Consider the following 17857-nt stretch of genomic DNA (forward strand, 5'->3'; position numbering starts at 1 on the left):
GGACTCCTGGGGGTCACTTCTGCAGTGAAAGTCCGGTCCTTCAGGTCCTGGGGGCTGCGGGTGCAGGGTCTTTTCCAGGCGTCGGGACTTAGGTTTCAGAGAGTCGCGGTCAGGGGAAGCCTCGGGATTCCCTCTGCAGGCGGCGCTGTGGGGGCTCAGGGGGGACAGGTTTTGGTACTCACAGTCGTAGAGTAGTCCGGGGGTCCTCCCTGAGGTGTTGGTCCTCCACCAGCCGAGTCGGGGTCGCCGGGTGCAGTGTTGCAAGTCTCACGCTTTTTGCGGGGAGATTGCAGGGTTCTTTAAAGCTGTTCCTTTGGATAAAGTTGCAGTCTTTTTGGAGCAGGTCCGCTGTCCTCGGGAGTTTCTTGTCGTCGTCGAAGCAGGGCAGTCCTCAGAGGATTCAGAGGTCGCTGGTCCCTTTGGAAGGCGTCGCTGGAGCAGAGTTCTTTGGAAGGCAGGAGACAGGCCGGAGAGTTTCTGGAGCCAAGGCAGTTGTTGTCTTCTGGTCTTCCTCTGCAGGGGTTTTCAGCTAGGCAGTCCTTCTTCTTGTTGTTGCAGGAATCTAAATTCTTAGGTTCAGGCGAGCCCTTAAATACTAAATTTAAGGGCGTGTTTAGGTCTGGGGGGTTAGTAGCCAATGGCTACTAGCCCTGAGGGTGAGTACACCCTCTTTGTGCCTCCTCCCAAGGGGAGGGGGTCACATCCCTAATCCTATTGGGGGAATCCTCCATCTGCAAGATGGAGGATTTCTAAAAGTCAGAGTCACCTCAGCTCAGGACACCTTAGGGGCTGTCCTGACTGGCCAGTGACTCCTCCTTGTTTCTTTCTTTGTTCCCTCCAGCCTTGCCGCCAAAAGTGGGGGCCGTGGCCGGAGGGGGCGGGCAACTCCAGCAAGCTGGAGTGCCCTGCTGGGCTGTGACAAAGGGGTGAGCCTTTGAGGCTCACCGCCAGGTGTCACAGCTCCTGCCTGGGGGAGGTGTTAGCATCTCCACCCAGTGCAGGCTTTGTTACTGGCCTCAGAGTGACAAAGGCACTCTCCCCATGGGGCCAGCAACATGTCTCTAGTGTGGCAGGCTGCTGGAACTAGTCAGCCTACACAGACAGTCGGTTAAGTTTCAGGGGGCACCTCTAAGGTGCCCTCTGGGGTGTATTTTGCAATAAAATGTACACTGGCATCAGTGTGCATTTATTGTGCTGAGAAGTTTGATACCAAACTTCCCAGTTTTCAGTGTAGCCATTATGGTGCTGTGGAGTTCGTGTTTGACAAACTCCCAGACCATATACTCTTATGGCTACCCTGCACTTACAATGTCTAAGGTTTTGTTTAGACACTGTAGGGGTACCATGCTCATGCACTGGTACCCTCACCTATGGTATAGTGCACCCTGCCTTAGGGCTGTAAGGCCTGCTAGAGGGGTGTCTTACCTATACTGCATAGGCAGTGAGAGGCTGGCATGGCACCCTGAGGGGAGTGCCATGTCGACTTACTCGTTTTGTCCTCACTAGCACACCCAAGCTGGCAAGCAGTGTGTCTGTGCTGAGTGAGAGGTCTCCAGGGTGGCATAAGACATGCTGCAGCCCTTAGAGACCTTCCTTGGCATCAGGGCCCTTGGTACTAGAAGTACCAGTTACAAGGGACTTATCTGGATGCCAGGGTCTGCCAATTGTGGATACAAAAGTACAGGTTAGGGAAAGAACACTGGTGCTGGGGCCTGGTTAGCAGGCCTCAGCACACTTTCAATTGTAAACATAGCATCAGCAAAGGCAAAAAGTCAGGGGGCAACCATGCCAAGGAGGCATTTCCTTACAGTGGTATTATTCTCTTTAGGCCCTCCATAAACGCTTTAATGACCGGTATTCTGAATAGGGAAGTTTAATGAGTAATCTGCAGGTAAGCAGATATTGCTGCGAGATGTATTTTTATGGAATTAAAAGCTAGATTTGCTTTTTGTAGATGTAGTAAATATGCTACTACATCTTTTGGAGATGCATGCAATGGTTGGACTTGATTATTATGGCAGTAACAAACAAATCTTTTCCATTTACTTGCATAGCAGTGTCTAGTGGATGGCCTTCTAGCTTGTTTTATGACCTCCATACATTCTTGTGTGAGGTTCAAGTGTCCAAATTCTAGGATTTCAGGAGCCAAATTGCTAGATTCAGCGATGCAGGGTTTGGATGCCTGATCTGTTGTTTGTGTTGTGTTAACAGATCTGGCCTGTTGGGTAGTTTGACATGAGGTACTACTGACAGGTCTAGTAGTGTGGTATACCAAGGTTGTCTTGCCCATGTTGGTGCTATCAGTATGAGTTTGAGTTTGTTTTGACTCAATCTGTTTACCAGATATGGAAGGAGAGGGAGAGGGGGAAAAGCGTACGCAAATATCCCTGACCAATTCATCCATAGAGCATTGCCTTGGGATTGCCGGTGTGGGTACCTAGATGCGAAGTTTTGGCCTTTTGTGTTTTCTTTTGTTGCAAATAGATCTATTTGAGGTGTTCCCCAAATTTGGAAGTAATTGTTCAGGATTTGGGGGTGAATTTCCCATTCGTGGACCTGTTGGTGATCCAGAGAGAGATTGTCTGCTAGCTGGTTCTGGATCCCTGGAATAAATTGTGCTACTAGTCGAATGTGGTTGTGAATTGCCCAATGCCATATTTTTTGTGTTAGGAGACACAACTGTGTCGAGTGTGTCCCCCCCTGTTTGTTTAAATAATACATTGTCGTCATGTTGTCTGTTTTGACAAGAATGTATTTGTGGGATATCATGGGTTGGAATGCTTTCAATGCTAGAAATACTGCTAACAGTTCTAGGTGATTTATATGAAACTTTTTTGATGTACGTCCCATTGTCCTTGGATGCTGTGTTGATTGAGGTGTGCTCCCCACCCTGTCATGGAAGAATCTGTTGTTATCACGTATTGTGGCACTGGGTCTTGGAAAGGCCGCCCTTTGTTTAAATTTGTACTGTTCCACCATAGAAGCGAGATGTATGTTTGGCGGTCTATCAACACCAGATCTAGAAGTTGACCCTGTGCATGTGACCATTGTGATGCTAGGCACTGTTGTAAGGGCCGCATGTGCAATCTTGTATTTGGGACAATGGCTATGCATGAGGACATCATGCCTAGGAGTTTTAATACCATTTTTGCATGTATCTTTTGATTTGGATACATGGCTTGTATCACCTTGTGAAAATTTTGAACCCTTTGTGGACTTGGAGTGGCTATCCCTTTTGTTGTGTCGATTGTCGCTCCTAAGTATTGCTGTGTTTGACACGGCACAAGGTGTGACTTTGCATAGTTGATGGAGAAACCCAGCTTGTAAAGGGTTTGTATAACATAATCTGTGTGGTGTGAACACTTTGTTAGCGAGTTGGTCTTGATTAGCCAATCATCTAGGTACGGGAACACGTGTATTTGCTGCCTTCTGAGGTGTGCAGCTACTACTGCTAGACACTTTGTAAAGACTCTTGGCGCTGTTGTTATTCCGAATGGCAACACTTTGAATTGGTAGTGTATTCCTTTGAATACGAACCTTAGGTATTTCCTGTGCGAGGGATGTATCGGTATATGGAAATACGCATCCTTTAGATCTAATGTTGTCATGTAGTCTTGCTGTTTCAGCAGTGGGATTACGTCTTGTAATGTCACCATGTGAAAGTGGTCTGATTTGATGTAGGTGTTTATTGTTCTGAGATCTAATATTGGTCTTAGAGTTTTGTCTTTTTTGGGTATTAGAAAGTACAGTGAGTAAACTCCTGTGTTCTTTTGTGGACCTGGTACTAATTCTATTGCGTCTTTTTGCAGTAATGCCTGAACTTCTAGTCCTACAAGGTCTAAATGCTGTTTTGACATATTGTGTGTTTTCGGTGGGACGTTTGGAGGGAGTTGGAGAAATTCTATGCAATAACCATGTTGGATAATTGCTAAGACCCAAGTGTCTGTTGTTATTTCCTCCCAAGATTTGTAGAACTGGCTTAGTCTTCCCCCCACTGGTGTTGTGTGAAGGGGTTGAGTGACCTGTGAGTCACTGCTTGTTTTGAGGGGTTTTCGGACCTTGAAATTTTCCCCGGTTTCTTGGGAATTGGCCCCCTCTGTATTGGCCTCAAAAGCCTCCCCTTTGGTATTGTCCCTGGTAGGTAGGCAGTGTTGTTTGTGAGGTGCTGGCTTGTGTGGCTTGACCTCGAAACCCTCCTCTAAAAGTGGTTTTACGAAATGTGCCAAATGTGCCTCTGCCCTGCGGGGAATAGAGTGCGCCCATGGCTTTAGCTGTATCAGTGTCTTTCTTTAATTTTTCAATTGCAGTGTCCACTTCTGGGCCAAACAATTGTTGTTCATTGAACGGCATATTAAGCACTGCCTGCTGTATCTCGGGTTTGAAGCCGGATGTGCGCAGCCATGCGTGCCTCCTTATTGTTACAGCAGTATTTATTGTTCTTGCAGCTGTATCTGCTGCATCCATAGAAGAATGGATTTGGTTGTTGGAAATGTTCTGTCCTTCTTCAACCACTTGTTTTGCCCGTTTTTGGAATTCTTTGGGGAGGTGCTCGATGAGATGCTGCATCTCGTCCCAATGGGCTCTGTCATATCGCGCTAGGAGTGCCTGCGAGTTGGCGATGCGCCACTGATTTGCAGCTTGTACTGCAACCCTTTTCCCGGCTGCATCAAACTTTCGACTCTCCTTGTCTGGAGGTGGTGCGTCGCCCGATGTCTGCGAGTTGGCTCTTTTACGAGCTGCTCCTACGACAACTGAATCTGGTGTCAGTTGTGATGTAATAAAAGCAGGGTCTGTGGGTGGTGCCTTGTATTTCTTCTCCACCCTTGGGGTTATTGCTCTGATTTTAACTGGCTCCTTAAAGATTTGTTTAGTGTGCCTTAGCATTCCAGGGAGCATAGGAAGGCTTTGATAATTGCTATGGGTGGAGGACAGAGTGTTAAAAAGGAAGTCATCCTCGACAGGCTCTGAATGTAGCGATACGTTATGAAACTCTGCTGCCCTAGCCACTACCTGAGCATACGCTGTACTGTCCTCAGGTGGTGAGGGCTTAGTGGGGTACGACTCAGGGCTATTGTCCGATACTGGGGCGTCATAGAGATCCCATGCGTCCTGGTCATCTTGGCTCATGGTGGTATGAGCTGGTGATTGTGACGGAGTCTGTGCCGGTGATATAGGAGGTGCCGGTGGTGGAGAGGGTGGTGGAGTTACCTTCTTCACCACTTTTGCTTGTGGTGTTGTTTCTTGTTGTTGGAAATCTAGTTTCCTTTTTCTTCTGATTGGGGAAGGGTGCTGATCTTCCCTGTCCCACTTTGTATAAAGATCCGCTTTTGCGTGTGATCTACAGCTGTTGTTTGTAATTCCTCCTCAAACCTGTGTTTTTGAAGTTGGGAAGACAGTGATTGTTCCTCTGAGTAGGAACTGGCTTTCGGTTCGGTTGCTGGGCGTTTTGGCACCGAAACCGTGCCTTTTGTTATTTTCGGCTCCGACGAGATTTTCCTCTTTTTCGGCGTCGCACCCTCTCGGTGTCGACCATCTTCGGTGCCGCTATCTCTGTGCCGAGCAGCTTCGGTGCCGCTGTCTCTGTGTCGAGCAGCTTCGGTGCCGCTATCTCGGTGTCGACCCTTTTCCGCGGCACCTTCTCGGTCCCGAGATTGCTGCGTGCCCGTGTCTCGACCTGAGTCGGACGATCTCGGCACCGTCTCGCCCTTCTTCGGTGCCGATGGACGGTCACCTACTTTATGGGTTGAGCCATGGCCTTTCGGCAGTGGCGTCCCCTGGGCTTTGTCTGTTTTCCCCTGTGATGTTTGTTTCGACGTCTTACTCACGGTTTCTTCGACGTCAAATTCTTCCAAATCTGATTCGTGGATGGAGAGTGCTTCTTCTTCTCCCTCTTCCTCGAACCTTTGTTGTCCTGTCGGCGTGGACGCCATCTGTAACCTTCTGGCTCTTCGGTCTTGGAGCGTTTTTCTCGACCGAAACGCTCAACAGGCTTCACACGTCTCTTCTTTGTGCTCGGGTGACAGGCACAAGTTACAGACCAAATGTTGGTCTGTATAGGGATATATACTGTGGCATTTAGGACAGAATCGGAACGGGGTCCGTTCCATCAGTCTTGATGTTGCACGCGGTCGGGCCGACCAGGCCCCGACGGGGGATCGAAATTACCCCGAAGGGCTACCGGAGCTCTTCTGGATTCGGTGTCGACTCTAATCTAACCCGATACCGAACGAAACAATACCGACAAATTTTCCGTTGATTCTGACTAACTTTCCGACCCGAAACACGGAGCGAAAAGGAACACGTCCGAAACCGATGGTGGAAAAAAAATAATCTAACATGGAGTCGACGCCCATGCGCAATGGAACCAAAGTAGGAGGAGTCCCTCGGTCTCGTGACTCGAAAAGACTTCTTCGAAGAAAAACAACTTGTAACACTCCGACCCAACACCAGACGGCGGACTATGCACAGCATGTGTATCTGCAGCTACACATGCCACCGAACATGTATATATCTACACACACACACACACACAACATTATACATGCCTCATTGTCTATAATAGAATTACTACCTCTTCACTGAAGCTAGAAAAAGCCCTATTAAACATCCGATGTCCAGGGAAAAAGTGCCATCCGTGCTCTGGGATCAATCAAAAAGAGCATTATGTGCCTTGTTCTCCATAAAGGAGCAGATTATGTGGAGTGTACTCACTAAGTGTGTCCTGTGCCTGGTGCTCCATGACAAGCCTGCCTCCTCTGCTCAGCAGATCGTTCTTACTGGTATATGAAGAAGAGTATCACGTACCCTCTGCTCACTTAGGAAACATAATGTGCCCTGTGGGGTCTCTGCAGGCGAGTACAAGGTGTGCGGTACTCATTCACACAGCCTATAACATACTCTGCGCGCTCACTGAGGGAGCATATAACATGGCATGTGCACCAGAAGGGAGTGTCTTGGTCTTTCTGAATGGCTCATATGAAAGCATGTGCTCTATGCTCACAGACGGTATGCTTTAACAGGTTATGCAAGAACCACAATAAAGAGTTGCATAAACCATCGTTTAATATATAACTCTTTCAGCCTTCCTCAAGGAAGAACATTTTCACAATCCTTTTGTATTTCTGAGGCATGCTACCAAGACAGGTGCCATCCTTCAGAATGTTTCCATTTTTCAAGGTTTCAGTAATGAGGTTATATGCTGCTCCAATGCCACCTCCCTTGCGTGGATAATGAAACCCTGTTCTGAACACACTATTTAAAAAAAAATCTGTGGAATGTGAAACATCTCTGGAAGAAGTATTTCATGATTTCTGCATCATAACTCTCCCATAAATGGGGGGGGGAGTTTAAGCATCTGGATCGATGGAACTGCTCATATGAGATGAGGACAGATACACAGTAAATATAATCAACAATCCCCTTTTCTGGCACATGTAAGCCTGAAGCAATTTTTGGCTGCTTGTAAGCGGAGTAAGGTCATGCTATATTGCGCTGGAGAGAAGCATATAGACAGTACCTGCAGCTTTATGAGGCTGACCAATGGCAACACTAATTCCAGCGACAGTCACAGGGAGCGTTGGAACGCCAGCAGAGGATACCACAGCGGCCGGAACAGACACCACTGGAGGTTTCGTCAGCGCAACCTGGGCCGTTTGAGGAGACTGGGCCTGAATCTGCCCCTGCGCATGGAGCTGAGGAGGTGGAACAGAAGGTTAACCCAACAAGAAAGGAGAGTACGAGGAGACAAATAAATCAGGTGCTACAGTAACTTCCTTTCATCCCAATCTTTAAGTCACAACTTTATGGATTAGTTGCAAAAATGAAATATTTTCATTTCTCTCATTTCTCCACAATCTAGTTTCATCTATTTAAGACTTACCATTTGCTCTTTCGTACAGCCCCTACATCTGGCACCAGGCAGTGGAGGTATCTAAATACCCTCCCCATCCAAGCGCAGCAGGTGAGTGACTGTCGATGAACATTTGTTCTAATACTCGTCCGGCCCCACTGCCCGCCGCTGCAGACAGTGTGTTAGGTCAGTCTGCACAGCTTCAATGCTTATCACTGGATGCAACGCTTGTTCATTTCTTGCTCACTCCACTACACAACCAGTTCACTTGAGGTGAAATCCTGCCCAGGTGTATTCATACAGACCCACACTGCAAACACCTCTAAACAACAAATATTCGGCTTCACAGCTTATGACTGGATTTGAGGCCTGTTATTATCCTGCTCAATCACCACTGGTAACACGCTAAACTATCCTCCCCACCCAGAAGCTGAGCCTTCCACTAGAGGTGCCAGCCAATTAATGCCATTGTCACTTAGCCACTAGACCAGTCGCTGGAGGCTGGTCCGCTGCTCCTCATCCAGCCCCACACCTGCAACAGCAGATAGCTTGTTAGGCTGTCTACATTCAGCTTCTATACCTATCACTGGTGTACAACCGGGAAATGCCCTGATCATGCATTCACAAGTCTATTACTTGAAGTAATGGCCCTATTAATACCCTCCTAAGTCTGCGGTAACACTTGTCACTAGAGATGATGACTTGCTGTTGACCTTCAGTGACATGCAAAACAGTCTATTAGTGTTCTCTCAATCTGCCTGTAGCCCCGCTTGCAGAGATCACTCTGCGTTTGTATATGCAGCTGCTCATCTAGTCTTGCAGATCATGGTCACTTTCCTTCTGCCCAAAGATGCCCTCTGGTGTCACTCATCTTTCATGCTCTAGATGTGCTAATGGTGCAGATTCTGTAGATAACTCACCAGGCGTGCGACCTGCAGATTAGTTACAGTCGTGCCGGTAAGGACGGTCCCAGTAGTGAGCTGTTGAGCCTGCTGCTGTGGCACTTGCACCTGCGTTGTGTGCGGTGCTGGTGCACCCTGCTGAACAGTTTGTTGCTGGGGAAGCTGAAGTTTCTGTTTCTGTAATTTCAGCAACTGCTCCTGAAGAGAGAACAAAATAACATTCATCTTGCTTATCAGAGCAAAGGTGGAATTCTTGAAGCAGGAAAACAAAGCCATAGTGACTTCATGTGGCGATGCTTTTGTAAAATATTACGAACAAGCAGTATTACAATAACATAGCAAAAGCATAGTGGGCAATGGTTTACATACTGCAAGCTCTTAACACATTGTGCATTAACAAGCGACTCAGGCATCATGGCAGCTCTGACAGTGAGATTTCTGACCGATGGGTTGTGAAAAACCCTGAACAAAGTAAAGGATGGATAGGTGAGGCTTTCATAGTTAAGATTCTGCTTGTTTTCTAGGAGAAAAGGTTGTAATACACACTGACTCCTTTCTAACCCGACGTTTGTCAAACAGCACAAAGCCTGAACACCTAAATCTAAGGAACATTTCTTGATTAACTCATCCAAACTCATTATAGGAAGCTGGCTGTTTATGTGGTAGAGTACTTAGAAGACCAATCTCCAGGAGTTAAGGTGAGTGGTGGGCAAGTCCAAGGTAGCACGCTCAGTACACCACCAGCGACACGAGGGCACTCAGGTGCAGGGTGCAAAACAGCATTGGGAGCCCAATGCGTTTCAATGGGGCATCGGTCTCTGCAAAAAAGGGCTGCAGGCTCTGGTGAGGAAGCCAGTCGGGCTGAATCAATTGCGGGGCTCAGGCCTCACTAGGCCCGGGTAAAGGCGGACACCTTTGGTCCTCTTCTCCACGGACCAGGAGTGACTGGTGGAGAGGTGTTTTCAGGTGTCTGTTTTTCCTTACCGGAGCGGTCGCAGTAGAGGGGGTCTGCATGCAGAGGATGCAGGCGTTGTCAGGGAGTCCAGGAGGGGTGAAACCATGATGGACACGGACTCTGGAGGGCTGGGGACCCTTGCTGGCACCACTGGTCCACTCCACCTTGAGTCAGAGACGGCGGGTGAAGTGGTGACTTTGGGTGTTAGGTTAGGCAGGTTCTCAGACTTCCGAGTCTTCTCTTTGGAATTTGGAGGAGAACAGGTCTGCAGTTCACGGGAGGTCTTGAGTCTCTTTCGAAGGAAGACAGACCTCCTGGGTTTCTGGGGGGGACAGCTGCACAATGAGTCGACTTTGGTGCAGTTTTTGATGAGGGATGTAGACAGGCCGGCAGGGTTGGTACCAAGTCAGCTGCTTCTTTTCTTCTCTTCTGCAACTCTTCAGTATCCTTGTTCTTCTTAGGTAATCGGGATCTGCTTCTCTGGTGCCAGGGCCTCCGTTTTGGGGAGTGTAGGGTAGTAGCCAATGGGCGACTTACCCCTGGGGTCACTACACCCCCCATATGACCACTTCCTGTGGGAAGTGGGCATAACCCCGTCTCAGAATTCCTAAATCCGCCCACACCAAGAAGGAAGATTCTGAACTGTGGTATCAACATCAGGCAGCTCACCTTAGGGGTAGGACTGACCCGAGGGTTTGACACACCTCTCTGAATATTAAATTTCCCGCCTGTCCAGGTGTCAAATGGGCCCTGGGGCAGGGGGTCGGCATCTCCCTTGAGAGGGAAGCCAGATCCACATACCAAGGGCAGTGGGCTTCTTCGAACCTCCCTGCATTGGCATGTAGATTGAAAGATCATCCTGTTGGGTGGGGGTGTGCAACACTCCTCCAAGAGCAGGCTTTGTAGCTGACCGCCTGAGAGCAAAGGCGCTCGTCCTAGGGGGGGCCAGACTCTCGTGTGGTGGTGGAAGGTTGGCTCAAACTAGTCAGCAAGCACACCAGAGGCTGGTAGGTTTTCAGGGGGGACCTCTAAGGTGCCCTCTGTGTGAACGTATTGATACACCCATCATTGGAATCAATGGGGTTTATCAATACAAGCTGTTTGATACCAAACATCCCTAACTTCAAGAGAAGCGATCATGTAGCTGGGGAACTCGTATTGACCAGAGTCCAACACATGTACTTAAATCATTTCACTGTCCCCATACTATGTCTAAGAGTCGACAAAGACCAAGCAGGGGCATATCTCCTCTTGCACACATGCCCTCACATAATAATATAATGCACCCTACCTTAGGGCTGTAAGGCCTGCTAGAGGGGTGACATATATACTACATACAGTATTAGGGGACATGGCACACAGGCTGAGTGCCATGTTGTGTTTTCACTTTTATCTGCACCAAGACACGCAGCCTGTCATGTGCTTGGTGAAGGGTCCGTTAGGATGGCACAAGTTGTGCTGCAGCCCTAAGGGACCCTCTTTAGTACCCCAGGCCATAAGGTATCAGGGGTGCCATTTACTAGGGACTTACAGGGGGTGCTAAAGGATTTGCAATTGGGGTAACAACTGAGCAGTTTTGGGAAAGAGATCTGGCACTGCAGGACCCCAGTGCACTTTCAGTCAAAATCACATTGTGTACCAAACAAGAAGTCGAGATAGCCATGTGAAAAAGAGGCACTTTCCTACACTCACTCACAATGCTTCTAACTTCATCTTGGCCCCTACTATACAAGATTTCCAAAAAAATCATTCACATCTAAGTCTGCAGTGTAACATTTTAAGAGGAAAAACTGCACTGAGCACCTTGTTTTCCTGCATAGCTATCAGAGGCTTAAAACTGATAGAAGAATTTAAAAAGGCTTGGCAAAGGAAAAGTTGAATAATTATTATACGAGAACAAAAACTGAGTTGGGTGGGAAGGGAGGAGTTACAGCTGACAAAGAAATTAGAAATGAAGGCCATGGCAGACAAATGCTCAAATAGTAACAATAACTTTCATTGTTTTTTTCCGAATGAACATCACAATTACCTGGGCACACCCTACAAGAGGATTTTATAACAATTTTACATGTGTTCTCCCAATACACTCACTCTCGTCACTACCTTATCAGAACCTAGATTTCCCAATGAAAGTTTGATTTTAATGAGAAACGAAACCTGTGTAACTTTGAAACAAAAATCTAGATGCCAGGCTTCCATACGGCTCCTGAATTTCGAACCCTTCATTTTAGTCTTAGGCTCTGTACTATCTGATATTAAGATCAGATTTGATTTCTTATGCCTTTCTCACTAAGATCCACAGGTTCAAACTCGCTATGATGCTTCCTTAAGGTTGATCTCTACACAGCAAGACTTTCCTAAAATCTTTCCGTTAGTCAGCTTCGATTTGGCCCACGTTTGGACAGGAGCAAGTGCTTGCTTACCTGTGAGATCTTGCCCACAGTCTTGATTTGGCCTGGAGATTGCGCCTGGGCCTGAGCTTGCATCTGTGACACCTGCACCTGGGTAGCCTGTTGTTGTCGGAGAAGCTGGAACTGGGCCGGGGTAATGGTTTTACCAGTGAGCTGCACTCCAACCGTGGTAGCTACAAACAGAAATACTCAGTCATAAGTTAAACTTACAGATTCCCCCACACTCAATGACATGCTATTGAAGGGAAGTAAGTTCCAAGGCAGCTTTTAATAAAGGGAATCCTCAGCACCACAATGCAGAAATAACAGCTGTTGACACAGAGAAGCAGACTCTCCTCCCTTTTGGCGCCTGTCTCATGGTTTCTTTATTGTATCACATGATGGTAACCCCATGTAGGCTTCAGCAGCGTCAACACAATATCACCTACTTGTGAAGCACAGGCAGGCATCACCACTCTATTTTGAAATGTGCAATACCACAGATGAGCAAAAGGTACCACTGCACAGACTGCCACCAGCGTCCAATATGGTTAGAGTGCAGCAGCCTCTTGTAACTTCATCAATGCATACCAATGTGAGTGATGTCATTGGTTCTAGTCAATTCACATAAGATTCAGAATCTTAGTTCTTGTTTTACCCTACTGCTGCATGAAAAGGATGAGGTGGTTCCATATAGTAACAGAGCAGTGAGAGTTGCAGAGACACAGCACAAAGTTACCTGGTGTGACCTGCGTCACCAACGTCCTGGTCTGGGTTTGAACTGGAGTCAGGCTCGTAGGCACGACGGCTGAGGCCGCAGCAGATGTCACAGTGCGCACACCTTGATTGGTTGTGATGGTTACCATTTCAGCAGGAAGTGCAGAAGACGCTACGGTGCGCTGTTGGCTATGCATTACCTGGCCAACCGCTGTTCCAGAAGTCTGTAAAAGTCGCAATAAGTTACTGATTACAGAAACATACATTGTGAAATTGGATTTGCCCATTTGGAAATGGGAACTACTAAATGGCTAAAAAATTTATCAACTCATTCTTTTCAGGGACATCGATTTCTCTGCCCATCTCAGTGCAATTCTGGTGGCAATATTATCAGCAAATGGTATTTAATCTGCATGAAGCCAAAGTTAAAAACCTAAATAAATAAATAGCAGATCTGTTGTCAACGTCAAAATTTACACGCAACCTCAAAACGCCTCTTAAGACACTTTTCCAACAAGCACACTCAGATTTTACTTAGGGCGGCAAACCGACTCAAAGAAACACACCATTGTATAAAATAATGGAATCCTGCTGCCGGACCTGTCCATGGTTTTCAGCAGTCAGTCATGACATTCTCCAAGATACCTAACATTGGTTTTAACAGCCCTACATGGGGCTGATTTGAATCGTCCTTACAAGTTTGTTTCAAAGTGGTGTCACTTACCCGTTCTCTCTAACAAATGGTTGATTTCATGTGGGGTATCTCAAGGTGGTACCCTCTCGCCCACTCTACTTAACATCTATGTATACCCGTTGGGAGAAATGTCAGAAACTTTAGCTTTTAAGTATTGTCGTATGCCAGGGACACAACTTCTCTATATCAACAAAAGAAATTCAGCCGCAGATGCAGCCTTTTCATACTGCCTGTGAGAAGGTAGCCTCTTTCTAGCCTTGTTACCCCCACTTTTGGCCTGTTTGTGAGTGTATGTCAGGGTGTTTGTCACTGTTTTCACTGTCTCACTGGGATCCTGATAGCCAGGCCTCAGTGCTCATAGTGAAAACACTATATTTTCAGTATGGTTGTTATGTGTCACTGGGATCCTGCTGGTCAGGACCCCAGTGCTCATAGGTTTGTGGCCTATATGTATGTGTCACTGGGACCCTGTCACACAGGGCCCCAGTGCTCATAGGTGTGCATGTATATGTTCCCTGTGTGGTGCCTAACTGTCTCACTGAGGCTCTGCTAACCAGAACCTCAGTGGTTATGCTCTCTCATTACTTTCAAATTGTCACTAACAGGCTAGTGACCATTTTTACCAATTTACATTGGCTTACTGGAACACCCTTATAATTCCCTAGTATATGGTACTGAGGTACCCAGGGTATTGGGGTTCCAGGAGATCCCTATGGGCTGCAGCATTTCTTTTGCCACCCATAGGGAGCTCTGACAATTCTTACACAGGCCTGCCACTGCAGCCTGAGTGAAATAACGTCCACGTTATTTCACAGCCATTTTACACTGCACTTAAGTAACTTATAAGTCACCTATATGTCTAACCTTTACCTGGTAAAGGTTAGGTGCAAAGTTACTTAGTGTGAGGGCACCCTGGCACTAGCCAAAGTGCCCCCACATTGTTCAGAGCCAATTCCCTGAACTTTGTGAGTGCGGGGACACCATTACACGCGTGCACTACATATAGGTCACTACCTATGTGTAGCTTCACCATGGTAACTCCGAATATGGCATGTAACATGTCTATGATCATGGAATTGCCCCCTCTATACCATCCTGGCATAGTTGGCACAATCCCATGATCCCAGTGGTCTGTAGCACAGACCCTGGTACTGCCAAACTGCCCTTCCTGGGGTTTCACTGCAGCTGCTGCTGCTGCCAATCCCTCAGACAGGCAGCTGCCCTCCTGGGGTCCAGCCAGGCCTGGCCCAGGATGGCAGAACAAAGAACTTCCTCTGAGAGAGGGTGTGACACCCTCTCCCTTTGGAAAATGGTGTGAAGGCAGGGGAGGAGTAGCCTCCCCCAGCCTCTGGAAATGCTTTCTTGGGCACAGATGTGCCCAATTCTGCATAAGCCAGTCTATACCGGTTCAGGGACCCCTTAGCCCCTGCTCTGGCGCGAAACTGGACAAAGGAAAGGGGAGTGACCACTCCCCTGACCTGCACCTCCCCTGGGAGGTGTCCAGAGCTCCTCCAGTGTGCTCCAGACCTCTGCCATCTTGGAAACAGAGGTGCTGCTGGCACACTGGACTGCTCTGAGTGGCCAGTGCCACCAGGTGACGTCAGAGACTCCTGCTGATAGGCCCCTTCAGGTGTTAGTAGCCTATCCTCTCTCCTAGGTAGCCAAACCCTCTTTTCTGGCTATTTAGGGTCTCTGTCTCTGGGGAAACTTTAGATAACGAATGCAAGAGCTCATCCGAGTTCCTCTGCATCTCTCTCTTCACCTTCTGATAAGGAAACGACTGCTGACCGCGCTGGAAGCCTGCAAACCTGCAACATAGTAGCAAAGACGACTACTGCAACTCTGTAACGCTGATCCTGCCGCCTTCTCGACTGTTTTCCTGCTTGTGCATGCTGTGGGGGTAGCCTGCCTCCTCTCTGCACCAGAAGCTCCGAAGAAATCTCCCGTGGGTCGACGGAATCTTCCCCCTGCAACCGCAGGCACCAAAAAGCTGCATTACCGGTCCCTTGGGTCTCCTCTCAGCACGACGAGCGAGGTCCCTCGAATCCAGCGACTCTGTCCAAGTGACCCCCACAGTCCAGTGACTCTTCAGCCCAAGTTTGGTGGAGGTAAGTCCTTGCCTCACCTCGCTGGGCTGCATTGCTGGGAACCGCGACTTTGCAGCTACTCCGGCCCCTGTGCACTTCCGGCGGAAATCCTTTGTGCACAGCCAAGCCTGGGTCCACGGCACTCTAACCTGCATTGCACGACTTTCTAAGTTGGTCTCCGGCGACGTGGGACTCCTTTGTGCAACTTCGGCGAGCACCGTTTCACGCATCCTCGTAGTGCCTGTTTCTGGCACTTCTCTGGGTGCTACCTGCTTCAGTGAGGGCTCTTTGTCTTGCTCGACGTCCCCTCTCTCTTCAGGTCCAATTTGCGACCTCCTGGTCCCTCCTGGGCCCCAGCAGCGTCCAAAAAACGCTAACCGCACGATTTGCAGCTAGCAAGGCTTGTTAGCGTCCTTTCGGCGGGAAAACACTTCTGCACGACTCTCCACGGCGAGAGGGATCCGTCCACCAAAGGGGAAGTCTCTAGCCCTTTTCGTTCCTGCAGAAACCTCAGCTTCTTCTGTCCAGTCGAAGCTTCTTTGCACCCGCAGCTGGCATTTCCTGGGCATCTGCCCATCTCTGACTTGCTTGTGACTTTTGGACTTGGTCCCCTTGTTCCACAGGTACCCTAGATTGGAAATCCACAGTTGTTGCATTGCTGGTTTGTGTCTTTCCTGCATTATTCCTCTAACACGACTTCTTTGTCCTTAGGGGAACTTTAGTGCACTTTGCACTCACTTTTCAGGGTCTTGGGGAGGGTTATTTTTCTAACTCTCACTATTTTCTAATAGTCCCAGCGACCCTCTACAAGGTCACATAGGTTTGGGGTCCATTCGTGGTTCGCATTCCACTTTTGGAGTATATGGTTTGTGTTGCCCCTATCCCTATGTTTCCCCATTGCATCCTATTGTAACTATACATTGTTTGCACTGTTTTCTAAGACTATACTGCATATTTTTGCTATTGTGTATATATATCTTGTGTATATTTCCTATCCTCTCACTGAGGGTACACTCTAAGATACTTTGGCATATTGTCATAAAAATAAAGTACCTTTATTTTTAGTATAACTGTGTATTGTGTTTTCTTATGATATTGTGCATATGACACTAAGTGGTACTGTAGTAGCTTCACACGTCTCCTAGTTCAGCCTAAGCTGCTCTGCTAAGCTACCATTATCTATCAGCCTAAGCTGCTAGACACCCTATACACTAATAAGGGATAACTGGGCCTGGTGCAAGGTGCAAGTACCCCTTGGTACTCACTACAAGCCAGTCCAGCCTCCTACACTGCCTGACTGAAATTCATAGCTGGGTGTCCACTGAACTTCCCGAAAGTGAACAGGGACAAAACTGAGATGTTGTTTATCAGTTGGTCGCATACAGATAGATCTTTTCCTTTAGTTATTTTTTCCTCCCAAGCTGACCAAGTAAAGAACCTTGGGGTTTGGTTTGATCATCAACTTGCCTTTGACTCCATGGTCATCTTACCCGTTAGACCTGCACATGTTAAAACAAAAATGTCCCATCACCCCTGCTGAAAAACATGCTCAGGTGGTGGACGCTCTTGTCTGGTTTACTGTATTGACATCTATTTGGGTCACTGGCTTCAAGAATGAACGGGCTGCAGAGCATCCAAAACATGGCAGTGCAGATGGCTGTAGGAAGCTGGCTATCTATGTAGGGTACCAATGTAGGGGTAATCCATGCGGATAGTTCAAACGACCCCTATTGGCTTACTGGGCTTAATGAATAATCCCAAACGCTCTTCTTGTGGCAGTGTGGGTGAGCAGTCTAGGCTTATCAGAGAGTAGTGTTAAGCGTCTGTTGAAAACACAGAGCCAATAAATATGAGACACACACTCAAGAACAAACTCTAGACCAATTTAGAAAAATAAAAGATTTTTGAATTCGTTTAGACACGATACAGGTAAGTACTTTTTGAGTTAGCAATATTTAAAAATACATTAAATACAGTTGTCATATTGGAGGCACGTGCCTTGAACGGGGTAATGTTATTCTATGGGAGAAACATACACTGCATAGGGTCACTTGCCAACGATTTACAGGACTGTTCTTCTGGACTTAAGGTACGTAGGGGCCAAGGTCCAATAAAGCACAAACAGTTCGGTTTACCTGCCCTGGTGTGCAGGGTGCAGAGATGCTTTCAGCAGTGGTAGTCTTGAACGCTACATGTTGAAGACAATGGGAAAAGTGCCTGCAAGAAAGAGGCTGAAAGTGGGGACTGGAGGACCAGTCCGGCA

The 17857-nt window shown here is 47.7% G+C and overlaps 1 protein-coding gene across 8 annotated transcripts in view; it reads right to left on the minus strand.

Moving 5' to 3' along the window:
- Window positions 1-17857, minus strand: part of EP400 (E1A binding protein p400) — a 601391-nt gene that overhangs the window by 61605 nt on the left and 521929 nt on the right. For all 8 annotated transcript variants that reach the window (XM_069215336.1, XM_069215331.1, XM_069215335.1 and 5 more), the window contains 4 exons: window positions 12836-13037; window positions 12130-12290; window positions 8770-8949; window positions 7517-7691 (listed from right to left, as the gene is read on the minus strand). In XM_069215336.1, coding sequence (XP_069071437.1) covers window positions 7517-7691; window positions 8770-8949; window positions 12130-12290; window positions 12836-13037 — 718 coding nt within the window. The remainder of the gene's footprint in view (window positions 1-7516; window positions 7692-8769; window positions 8950-12129; window positions 12291-12835; window positions 13038-17857) is intronic.

The sequence above is a fragment of the Pleurodeles waltl genome, chromosome 11 (assembly GCF_031143425.1).
Source record: "Pleurodeles waltl isolate 20211129_DDA chromosome 11, aPleWal1.hap1.20221129, whole genome shotgun sequence".
NCBI classification, from domain to species: Eukaryota; Metazoa; Chordata; class Amphibia; order Caudata; family Salamandridae; genus Pleurodeles; species Pleurodeles waltl.